This window comes from Sphaeramia orbicularis, chromosome 2 (assembly GCF_902148855.1).
Source record: "Sphaeramia orbicularis chromosome 2, fSphaOr1.1, whole genome shotgun sequence".
NCBI lineage: Eukaryota > Metazoa > Chordata > Actinopteri > Kurtiformes > Apogonidae > Sphaeramia > Sphaeramia orbicularis.
This window is the reverse complement of record NC_043958.1, coordinates 29,311,497-29,323,883: the sequence shown is the minus strand read 5'-3', so window position 1 is coordinate 29,323,883 and position 12,387 is coordinate 29,311,497. Positions and strand designations below refer to the sequence as shown.

Sequence of the window (12,387 nt, the reverse complement as noted above, 5' to 3'; positions counted from 1 at the left end):
GCCATTTCACTTTAGAAAGAGCTAGGTCTTCAAGCATAGGTTCATATGAAACCCAGGAACCATGGCTACATTTTTGGAAAGAATCATTTGCCTCCTATGTATCATTTGGCTGGGAGGACGAGTTATCAAGAAAATTTTAAGGTGATTTTTCTGCTCTCTCCCACTCTGCCGAGCCCGAGGTATGCAAGGAATGTCACTCTGTTTGGGTCTATTCTGACAAATCTGACACTTTTCTAAGACCCATCTGTCAAAAACCGTAAATCTCATCCTCAAACAAGGTACATTCCTGCGGAGATGACAAAAATGCCTGCATTTTAAACTTTAAATGAAGTCTGTAGGTCAAAGTACGGCGAAGCAGTAGCAGTCAGAAACAAGTGGACTTTTCTGGCTGATTTTTTCCTCTCCCCATTCATTTCTATGGGACTTTTTTCGCATGTTTTTCGCGAATAAGTCTGTGAAAAATTCATGAATCTCTACGAAAAGTAATAGCACACTGTTCCCGATGAAACCGCACATTTTGATGTATTAATTGCAGGGGTCCTCCCAGCGCTCTAGGCCCTATTAATCGGCGAAATCTTGTTGGAAGTTGAGGAATAATATGTGAAAGGCGCGAGAAACAACAATAGGTGCTCAGGCCTAGGGCCCTGAGCCCCTAAATGCTATGAATGCAGTGAAATTAATGTTGCCACTTTTCGTCATGTCTCATATAAAGCAATGCATTTTCCTTCCACCATGTATTATGTGAAAAATATCTTGTGTGTGTGTGTGTGTGTGTGTGTGAGATCACCACCAAAATTTAATGATTTGTTCCTTGTGCCAGTATCAACATTTCCTGAAATTTTCATCCAAATCCGTCCATAACTTTTTGAGTTATCTTGCACACGGACAGACAGACAGAAAAACCAACGGTGGCAAAAACATAACCTCCTTGGCGGAGGTAAAAATGCACAAAAATGGTTAAATAAAGGGTTAAATAAAGGTCAGTATTTTGTGAATTAGAGCAACCTTTATTTTCTACATACATATGCATTAGGGAAGGTTTCTAGGCCAAGATTCATCGGTTTTGATGTAAATTTGTCATGGGGCACTCTTGCGTTGCCGCCGAGCCCTCCCTCAGACTCATCATCATCACCTGCTGGCACCGCATGTGGAGCACATCTCCACCAGGGGCTCCGATACGGAGCTCCTCTGCTCCAGTGTGGTGCCAGATCATTGCTCCACAGACATCCATAGATTCACCTGGAATTTCACCTATCTCCATATTCCCTCCTCATCATAGCCCTGCGGGCTCTCGCCACCCTGAACCCGACTCCCTGCGGACTCTGCTGTTTCCACACCCAGGTTTTGAGTTTTCCTAGCCACATTTGCGCTTCTTGTTTAATAAAACCCGTCATTCCCTTCAGCACTGCGCGTGTGAGTCCCTTCATTCATTCCGTCATGACAAAACTGTCCTGTTTGATACAATGATGTTGACACTGGAATATTTCTGCACTGTTTTGTTTTTTTCATGTGTAGGTATTAATATTGGATACATAAAGTACTAAATGCAGAAATAAAACAGAAGGAATATTGCAGAAAAAACAACAGTCATCCAACAAGTTATGTGGTGTCATTAATGCTATATGATAGTTTATATATCATATACTACCATCTTGTTAATGTAGTTTAGTCAAGATGAGAAAGAAAGAAATGTTATATTTAAAAGTCATATTATGTGTCAAGCACTGATAGACAGTATATAAAAATATATAAGACCACATCATTACTAGGACATGAGGCTAACTTTTCTGGCCATATCTCTCATCTTAAACTTGACTAATCACTTGTAATGACATAAAATGGATGCTTTTAGCAGTAAAAGAAAAACAATGTCTGTGTTAAGGCCTCTTATTCAGTGTTATAATGTTATAAATATCAGGCTTATACAAACATTGACAATTGTCAAAAAATGCCTCTGGTTGATAGCTTTAGATGTTTTAAAGAAATTGCCTTATGATTATGATGCAAAGAACCTCTATTAGGTATTTTATAGCATCATTTGTGAAAGCAATATAGTGCAATATGTCACTAATGGTTCTAAAAAGTTGGAAAAATTTGACCTGTTGCTTCTTAAAAGAGATGATTTTTGCTAATTATTATATATATTTCCACAATAGCTACAGCAGTTATTGCACAGCAGCACTTGCATTTCCTCCGCAGGGTGAGATCACACCTCCCCCTCCCAGCCTCACCACCTTTTACAGAAGTGCTATCGAGTCCATATTGACCAACTACATTTCTATGTGGTACAGCAAATGCACGGCTGCAGATTGGAAATTTTTTCAGAGAGTGGTGAAAATAACAGAGAAAATCATTGGGTGTTCTCTTCCCCCCACACTGGACATTGAACACAAACACTGTCTGATAAGAGACAATAACATCATCAGAGACCCCACACATCCACACCATGGACTGGTCTCACTGTTGAACTCAGGCAAGAGGTTTCATAGTGTGAGGAGCAGAACAGCCAGATTCTGCAATAGCTTCATCTTTCAAGCCTTAAGACTTTTGAACTCTCAATATAGGAAGTCAAACACCCCCAAGGGAATGAAAGACACTAAAAATCTGCTGCTAGAACTATTTTGTAGACTTTTAAAACAGATCTTTAATATTTTTGATACTTGATATGTTTTTACTCTATCTATCTATCTATCTATCTATCTATCTATCTATCTATCTATCTATCTATCTATCTATCTATCTATCTATCTATCTATCTATCTATCTATCTATCTATCTATCTATCTATCTATCTATCCATCCATCCATCCATCCATCCATCCATCCATCCATCCATCCATCCATCCATCCATCTATCTATCTATCTATCTATGTTCAAACAATTGCAGTAAGGGGCTGAACCATTTCTGTTTCAACATCAGGAACTTCCTCTTGTGTGATAAGACACTGTCACATCAGAAGTGTCACTCTGTTCGTGCTTTGTGCTCAGCATGCACTTCCTTCATGGTGCCCTCAGTCTGGCCTTCAGTTTCACCAGCCTCTCGGGGATCCTGGTTGTGGTCACTACAGGACTCATTGCTGCAGTTGTGGTCTGGACAGTTAAGTTGCTGCTGCGTCATGCCTATTACACACACAGACTGTCCTGCTTCAGTATGCCACCTGTACACTCCTGGCTGGTAGGCCATCTGGGCCAGGTAGGACGCGTACTTGTTGTTTATCAGTTCCAGGTCATTAATTTAAATATCTATAACCTAGAAATGCTAAAAGGATGTCTTTCTCACAGCAGTGTATTGGGCTAGTGTGATGTAACACATTATGAAACTTAACTGTCGATTTCTCAACGTGGAAGTCAGTGCTGTGCTGCAAGATAAGGTCCCATTAGCATATATTTCCCTCACAGGGTTACAGCAGCTTTAGTAGTATTCATTAAGTGGAAACAGTTTCATGTAAGTAGAATTTACCCACCTTGAAAAATTTGTTATAAAGTGCAAACCTTATTGTTACTGAAAACACTGTGCAGTTTACTTTAACACACTCCTGAGGCACAAGTGTCTCATATTTATGAGTCATATAAAAGATACACAAGATGCTAACTCATCATATTACATCAACACTCATACACATAGGCTTTTTCTTTTACTGTGCAATCTTTTCTTCCAAGCTTTTATATAGTATATGGCCCTCAGCAAGGTGTAAAACTTGTTGTAATACTGTGCTCTTTTACATATATTTTCTGTACTTATTTTTTTTTATTACTGTTTCTATTCTGTGCTCCTTTTTATATTTTTTTGCATATGTATTTTTATATTACTTTATAATATACTTTTCATACTTTTTATATGTCTTACTTTAATCCTTTCATTTACTATTACAAAGTAAAAAACACTAAATATGACACCACTGCTGTTTTTCTTGATTAAAATCCTGGTTCACATCATAAGGACTTGTTTTAGAATGTCTAATATTTATATATAATGTAGATGCAGAGTACAGAGGAAGGTCTACAGCAGGTAGACGAGCTGGTGAAGACGTACAAACACTCCTGCAGCTGGTTCTTTGGTCCTTTCTATCACCTCGTCAGAATCTTCCATCCTGACTATGTTAAACCTCTGCTAATGGCACCTGGTAAGACACCATATCAGTCTGACTCGTGATATCCTTGCTATTTACTGTTTGTGCTTCATGTAATACTCAATGATTTTTGTCATCGGTTGTCCCTCACTCCCTTCTTCTTCCAGGTAACATCACTGTGAAAGATGACCTTGTCTATAACCATCTGCGCCCATGGTTGGGTAGGTTAATCAACTCATGGTCGCTTGTTCTAATGTGGCTACAGTTCACTGTCTTCTTCACTTCTAAGCATCTCTTATCTGTGTCCCAGGACACAGTCTGTTGATAAGTAATGGAAAGGAGTGGGCCCGAAAAAGGCGCCTGCTGACACCAGCTTTTCATTTTGATATTCTAAAAAACTACATTACCACTTTTAACACCTCAACGAATACCATGCATGTGAGTACAAGCTGTTGTCACTGTTGTAAACATTCTTATATTAAAAACAGTTGAACCATCACACAGAAAAAAAAAGATGTTTTAGTATTTCATTGACTTTTTTGTCCATTTAGTTTCATTGAAAAAATGATTTCTTTAGGAACAGTGCTTAGACATATTTTATAACAATAAATTACATAATACTGAACTGAATCATTTAACTGATTAGATAATAAGCACTTTGTCAGCTAAAATGTGAATTATCTGTAACGCAAGCTGGCTATTTTGTGTTTATTTTCAAAGTTTATTTGTAAGATATGTAACTAATGATAGGGATTGTCTTCACTATCAGTTAAGTCCATTTAGGTGAAAATGAAAATAACTGATCATTTAAATGCATGAAATAAAAATTCTGTTCAATGCATTAACACTTACCCCTGCTTTGAAAATGTATAAAAAGAAAGTATAGACATTCATGTTCAAATCTAGAAATATAAGTTACAAAAAAATCGTAGAAGAGGAACTCATGTATTTTAACAGATACCTAAAAACTCTATGCAAGTACCATGAACAAGTATTTGTACCCCACTCTTGATAATAAAGGGCACATGAAGATTTAACATTAATAAAATTTCAGTCGGTTGTGTTAGTATCTGTGATTACAGATAATCCTGAAATTGCACCATTGTTTGTTAAATGTATTAGTCACTGGTCAACCATTTAGTCACTCCAGTTAAGTTGTTAAACCTTTTGAAATTGGGTAACAAAGAAATACCATTATTAAAAAATTCAAACTTTTTTGCAGCTTTCTCCTCTAATCCCAAATCAAACTGTTTCCATATGTCTGGCTGTCTGTATATTTTTCAGGAAAAATGGCGAAGCATGCTGACAGATGGCAAAACCAATATAGAGATGTTTAATGATGTCACTCTGATGACACTGGACAGTTTACTGAAATGTGCCTTCAGCTACAACAGCAACTGTCAGGAGTGAGGATAAAACTTTACAATTCTACCTCTCAAATGTGCTGTTTCATTTATACTTCAACCTTACTGAGTATCTGTTCCTCCAGATCTACCAGTGAGTATGTGTCAGCCATAGTGGAGCTGAGCGACCTGATACTGAATCGACGACTGAGGATTTGGCACCACTGGGACTGGATTTACTGGAGGACGCAGCAGGGTCGACGCTTCAAGAAGGCCTTAAGCATTGTACACCGGTAATGTACAAGCACAGCAGTGAACTTTTAACTTACAGTGAGAATTTTAGTGAAGTAACAGCACCAATGCCACACTGAGAGGACTTTACTACAAGTGAAAGGTCTGCATTTAAACCCTGGCCTTAAAGGATTAACAGCAAAATGTTTTATGAATATATATGATATTTATTGATACCAGGGGAGATTCTAGGATCAGAGGTTTAGGGGTGCTGAGCACCCAGAGTGCTGGCTGACCAGGCAAGAGAAATTTCACTGTTTTGTACATTTTAACACAATTTTGGACCATCATTCCCACATTTGTGAAAGAAAAGTATCACATTTTTTGGGTATGAGAAACTCTGTGACTAAACCATCAAATCTGATAAAAGTTATTTAAATGCTGAGCCACAGTAAAAGAGGAATGGATTGGAATCATAAAAGAAATATACCCTGATCCTAATTTCTGGTGGAAGGCAATCCTCCATTTTGATACAGCAGCTCCTAAACATATATATCTACAAGAGAATGAGTTTAACTCCAGAGGAATGTTAGTCTCAGAGATACCAGATTTACTTCAAAACACTGTCTGCACATGACAATACATTCACTTCACAGGTTCTATCGGTGGAACATTTATAAATGTACATAAATTAATATATATTAGGAATAACACTTTATCATATTCTGTGAAAACATCAGCAAACCAGCACTTTTGCCATTTATTTTCCAATTAATCTGATTAAAATCCGTAACATTTAGCACATTTAATCTCTGAGGCAGATAATTTCTAAAAAATTGTACACCAGTGTATATGTTAAGTGTCTCTCTGCTCCCCTCTCTCTCTTTGTGCTTTAACCAAAAGGCAAATAACCAAACAATGTGTTTTATATCTAATAAGAGATATAAACTGGTATATTTATTCAATTTATAATTTCATTGTAATAGAATATTTGGTTCCTGTGGAAAATGAGGTTACACAAGTTGATTTTACACTCTTACCTGAATCTGGCTCTTTTTTTTTTTTTTTTTTTTAGAAAAAACACAAAACACAAACGTATGTTACTGTCTGCACACACACATGCGCGCACGCACGCACGCACACACACACACACACACTAGGAGTTAATGGGCATTCAGTCAGTTAGCCAGTCAGATAAAGACAGTAGCACCTTGTCTTTAATCTCAGCACATGCACATGACACAACAGCAGCTTCTCTCAGTCCAGTTCAAACAGGGGACAGAGGTTGACTGAACTACATGGAACATTTCCTTGCTAGAAAAAACATCAGCTAACTCCCACCTAACAGCATTAACAGTGATCTATGCTTCAATGCAGCAAAAAATAGGGACTGGTGGTGATAATAATGTGTTGGTATTAAGTGACAGAAGTAAACAAATGTCCTGGTTTAAACCAGGTACTTCCATCACTACTGTATCCCAACTCCAGAAGGCAGTGGCTGCACACTGCTCTATACAGGTGGAGCCCAGAGTCCTAGTCAGAGAAGGGGAGGAGGGATGGAGTGGATCAAATTATTTTTGAGACAAGATGGGTGGGGGGTTGCTGTGTTTTGTTGTTAAAATATTACGTTTCAACCATGTACTGCATATAGTTTTGACATTTTTCTAGCATGTTAAGAATGGACATAAAGTAAACAAGAAAAAAGAAAAATTTCAGTGACCTCAAAATATTTCAAGGGTGCTGGGAATCAATTTAGGGGTGCTTCAGCCCCCCCCAAAAGGGAATAACAATGCCCATGGTTGATACATTTTATGACTGATTAAATGTATATGTTGCATTTCAACACTGTAAGTGTTTATGCTCTTTTGAACAACTTTTGATAAAGTTGAACAGTTTAATCAACAATAAAATGTTGTGTTCTATAAGAGGGGCACAGGATACTATAAAAATGTTTTGCAATTGTGTTTTTCCTGAAGAAAGAAAGAAAGAAAGAAAGAAAGAAAGAAAGAAAGAAAGAAAGCAAACAAAGAACAAGACAAAAACATTGTAAAAGATGCAACAAAAAGGATAAAAACAAGGGCACAAGGTGAAAATTGCATAAAGATGTAACAAGATGTGTCAGCTTTGTGTCCATGCATTATTCCACAAAGCCATGAGGGTTTTCAAAGTATTTATTTAATTTAAGGGGGAGAAGAAAGAAGCCTTACAAATCAACACACTTGCAACAATGTGGTTTTCACGTGACAGGAAATGGATGAAATCTTGTTTGAAACATGAAACTGTAAGATAAATATAGAGGAGTAAGAAGTACAATATTTGCCTCTGAGCTGTAATAGAGCAGGATTATAAAGTACTTAAGAAGTCTGTTACTGTGTTATGCCCTAGCATATCCTTTAGCTAGATCATTTTTGTCTGTTTAACCTTATTGATTACAGGTTTACCAGGGAAGTGGTTCAGAAACGACGTACCATAATAAACCACCAAAGAATGACAGAATCACAACCTGATTTGTCCACAGCAGGGCAGAGGAGGAAAGACTTTGTGGACATCATACTGTCATCAAAGGTAGAGGAGAAAACTCTCAGAAACTTTATCATAGTGTGTAACTATCTGCAGCACTTTACACATCTCGCAATACTGTATCTGATCGTCAGCAGACTAATGATTTTGTAGACTAGCAAAATATAAATATTTAAGTATAAATCTGATTAAAATAAATTTGTGACTTAAACCACAAATTAGATCATTTAACGTTAGAGCATGTTGTAAATCTTTTTTATTTACAGAAATAAGCATAACTACATATAATACAATTATGTGAATGAGGGAAACATGGTGGTTTTACAGAGTAAACAGTGAATTTTCAAATGGCATTTTGTTTATTGTTAAGCTAAATACAGAAAGAACTTATCTGTTCCAGATATTCACTCAGTCGATTCATACAGACTGATGTGACTGTGAGTTATTCTCAATGGACATGAGTGAAAACAATACCCTGTGCTGTAGGATGAAGATGGACAAGGCCTAACAAATGAGGAGGTTGAGGCTGAAGCCAACACATTCATGTTTGCAGGTCAGTTAAAGACTACATATTTATTTTTGTAATCTTAATTAATCATTTGCCTCAAACTGATATGTGAAACGAAAGTTAAACCCTTCTCCTCAGGTCATGACACAACAGCTAGCGCCATTTGCTGGACATTGTATAATTTAGCCCATCATGATCACTACCAAGAAAAATGTAGACAGGAGGTGATGGATCTGTTGCAAGGACGAGATGAACATGAAATTGAATGGTCAGGAAACACATGGGAGGAAATCTTACAGCACATATATTCATTAAATTCATTATTAAGAGCTTTGTAAATATGTATGTTTTTCTCTAAAGGGAGGATCTGTCCAACCTTCCCTTCACCACCATGTGCATCAGAGAGAGTCTCAGGCTCCACTCTCCTGTGCAGGCTGTTACCAGGAAATACACCCAGGATATGCTTCTACCAGGGAATCGAACTGTGCCAAAGGGTGAAACAAAGGGTTATACAAATCTATAAAGAGATTTTACTGGATAAAATAGTGTAATATTATGTTTTTATCTGTCTGGATGGTGTCTTGTCTCCACTTTTCCTTCAGATCATGGCTTGATTTTCATGTCATTTACTGATTTTGGATAAAAAGATAAAGATCACCAATTTCTTTCTCATAGCGATAGAAAACAGACTTGCCAATTTATTCACAATCTTTAAGGACATAAAGCTGAGAAATAACAGGAAAGTATGTCTGACAGTGGATGCAAACCCTGTGCGCATACAAAAGGTTGATTTCAGTCACAAAACCTCATGAATACGAATATGCACCTTCATGTTCAAGTTATTTTAACATATGTTTCTGTCAAATACTTAAAAATGTTTAAAATGTTGAACATGCAGAATATGTATTGTGAACGTTCATGAGTTTCTGTCTGGGGGTTTCCACTTAAAGATATTTTACAGCATGCTATTCTGTCCTTGCTACTTCCCCACTGCAGCTAGACAGATATCTAACTCCTCAATGATGACACCTGTTGATGATTTGTTCACATTTATTCATCGTAGAAATAACTCACAGGGGTGTAAAACTGAAATAACAAACACATCGAAAAGAATTGACATGTTTGCCAAACACGAATAAACTCATCATGTCCCTCTAAGATAACGTGCAACCATGACTAGTTAGCGCTAGCATGCTAACATTCACGGCTAACGCGCTAATCGCTTGGTTAAATGCTAATTAGAAACGATCATCTTTTTTAGCGTCTTTCATTACATAAATACACAAAGACAAAGCCCACTAACTTCAACAAGACTACAGATAACACAGAGAACGTTTACACACACGTTCAGGATGTGCTTGGCCCACAACAAGAGCTGCAGTCATTTTCAGCTGACACTTGGTCAAGACGTTAAAATAGGAAGCGCCTCGCGCAACATCCGGTTTGCCTTTCACATTAAGAACGTAAAACTTAAAACTCTTACAAAGTAAAGCACATAGCTCTGAAAATATATAAGAACACAAAAATAAATCCTGGATGGCTCTTAAGGAGCCAGAACACATGCCAACCTCAGGACAAACTGTTCTGTTTTCTTGTAAACCCTCCTCAGGTGTCATCTGTTTGGTCAGTCTTTATGGAACACACCACAACCCCGCTGTCTGGTCAAACCCTCACGTAAGAATAATGAAAATCCAAATCTTTCTCTCTTCTCTCTCTTTTCATTCAGCACCATTCTGACATATTTTAACCTGAGTCATTTACTGTTCTAGGAATTTTATCCTCTGCGTTTTGACCCAAATAACACATCAGGTCGATCAGCTTCTGCCTTCATCCCATTTTCTGCAGGTCCAAGGTACTGTATTCTCTCCACCACAACATATCACCTATAGGGCAGAAGAAAGTAAGATCTGACATAATAAGAAATGTGTTGGGACTTAGAACAACCTGTGTGTTTACAGGAACTGTATTGGCCAGAAATTTGCCCTTGCAGAGTTACGAGTTGTTGTAGCATTGACTCTGCTCAGATTCCACTTGGCCCCAGGAGTGAACCCTGAGGTGGGGAGCATCTCTGGAGATGTTCGCCGTCTTCCTCAACTTGTCCTGCGAGCTGAAGGAGGTCTGTGGCTTCAACTGGAGCCTCTGAAGCTGGAGGAGAATGAGTCAGAATGATGAGACCTGTCTTATAACTTAGAGTCTGGGATTTAGCTGCATCTAGTGGAGAGGTCACAGATTATAACTCCTTGCCAAACTGTTCCTTTCTGCATGCAGTAGAAGCTACATTGGCTGTTAAAAACACAGAAAACACGACAGGCCTTCTTTAGAATCAGTGTTTCTGGGCTTGTTTAAAACATGGTAATGCAACATGACACGCTCTTTATAAAATCATAATACATGCTCTTTTTGCACAGTCTGCACTTATGCTGTACTCAAGTAATACAGATACTTGCTCAAAAAATACTCTGCTACTGCTTCAGCTTCTTTATTCAAGAAAAAGAACAGCAGTACAACCTCAAAAACATTTTCAAAGTGTAAAATTAGAACACACACCACACCATGCTGTTATTGAAGATACAAATACACTCCCAAAAGTTTTATTCTCCTGAAAAACACCCTGAACACAGGAAAACAAGACAGAAATACAAAATACAGGCCGAGGACAGGGGCTCTGCAGGTCAAATACACCACCACAGCCTATATTTTGGAAAATGTCACATGCTTTGCTTTAAAATGGAAGACCTCTTTTCCCAGCAGTCTATTTTTTCTTCTAATATATTATGCATAAAATATGCTGTTCTATTTATCAATGTTTACACTATTTTTATCTTTTAGAGCCCTGTGCATGTAGGTTGAAACTGGTCATGAGGGCGTTATTTTTTTTTATTTTACAGTGAAGCAAAAATAAAAAAGAGCATACAATGTTTGGAAAGTACAGACATTTATGTTACATATTTGGAGTTAAAACAAATAAAGTAATAAAGTAAAGTGCATATACAAAAACAAAATCTCCTTCAGCACATTAACAGTTTTTCCTTTGTTTAATCTCACCTGTTTGTCTCTTTAGATATAATTCTAATTCTAAGGAAATGAAAGTCAGTTATATTTTCACATGATTATACATGATTATATGTACTCCATTTTTAGGAAATAGATCCCCTTCAATCCTTAACACCTTCAAATGCACAAAAACATAGAATCTCTGACCTAACACCTGCAAGTGTTTTTTGTTTTTTTTTTGATAATTTTTTACCATGCTTTTTTAATTTTATTATGTGTTATTAATTAATGTTGCATAATATGCTGTTGTAACTTGTAAAAATTCTGTAAATGACCAGTGTTGGGAAGCCTTGTTTTAAATTGGGAAATAAAGACTACTACATAGACTAAAGAACACATTCAAACCAGCACTTGTACAATATTAAATTGCTTAAAGGTTGTTTAAAGGTCAGTTATGTTTACATACAGTATAAACTTTTTGTGAAAAGAATGCATTCAGATGTAAACCCTTTGTAATAGCTGTAATTTAATTACACATATTTTCTCAGTAACCACAAGCAATAACACAAGTACATTTAACTCATCCCAATGCTGGAAATGACTCTGCAAACTATATGTAGAATAGTATGATACATTGGATGCTAATAAATTAATAACAGTTTAGGAAATGGCTCATCTTACCTAAAATCTTTTCAGAAAAGTTCACAATGATCAGCATGT

The 12,387-nt window shown here is 37.0% G+C and overlaps 1 protein-coding gene across 4 annotated transcripts; it reads left to right on the top strand.

Moving 5' to 3' along the window:
• The first annotated feature begins 2,949 nt into the window (after positions 1-2,949).
• Positions 2,950-11,118, top strand: cyp4f3 (cytochrome P450, family 4, subfamily F, polypeptide 3). 4 transcript variants are annotated; one of them, XM_030158262.1, is made up of 13 exons: positions 2,956-3,194; positions 3,981-4,125; positions 4,239-4,292; positions 4,382-4,509; positions 5,356-5,477; positions 5,561-5,707; positions 8,081-8,210; positions 8,652-8,718; positions 8,812-8,941; positions 9,034-9,179; positions 10,283-10,347; positions 10,443-10,525; positions 10,632-11,118. In XM_030158262.1, exons 1-13 carry the CDS (start codon positions 2,991-2,993, stop codon positions 10,840-10,842), a joined length of 1,632 nt encoding a protein of 543 aa, XP_030014122.1. In that variant the 5' UTR covers positions 2,956-2,990; the 3' UTR covers positions 10,843-11,118. The 4 variants fall into 4 exon arrangements, with proteins under 4 accessions (XP_030014140.1, XP_030014147.1, XP_030014122.1 ...); XM_030158272.1 differs by having other exon boundaries at positions 2,957-3,194; positions 9,034-9,167; XM_030158280.1 differs by lacking the exon at positions 8,812-8,941 and having other exon boundaries at positions 2,950-3,194; positions 10,632-10,825.
• The last annotated feature ends 1,269 nt before the right edge of the window (positions 11,119-12,387 follow it).

Bases quoted from the DNA above. Each gene is read 5' to 3' on its own strand.
- cyp4f3 (XM_030158262.1), top strand. From the start codon at position 2,991: ATGCACTTCCTTCATGGTGCCCTCAGTCTGGCCTTCAGTTTCACCAGC. The intron at 3,195-3,980 runs GTAGGACGCGTA...TATATAATGTAG, and splicing joins TGGTAGGCCATCTGGGCCAG to ATGCAGAGTACAGAGGAAGG. The intron at 4,510-5,355 runs GTGAGTACAAGC...TATATTTTTCAG, and splicing joins CCTCAACGAATACCATGCAT to GAAAAATGGCGAAGCATGCT.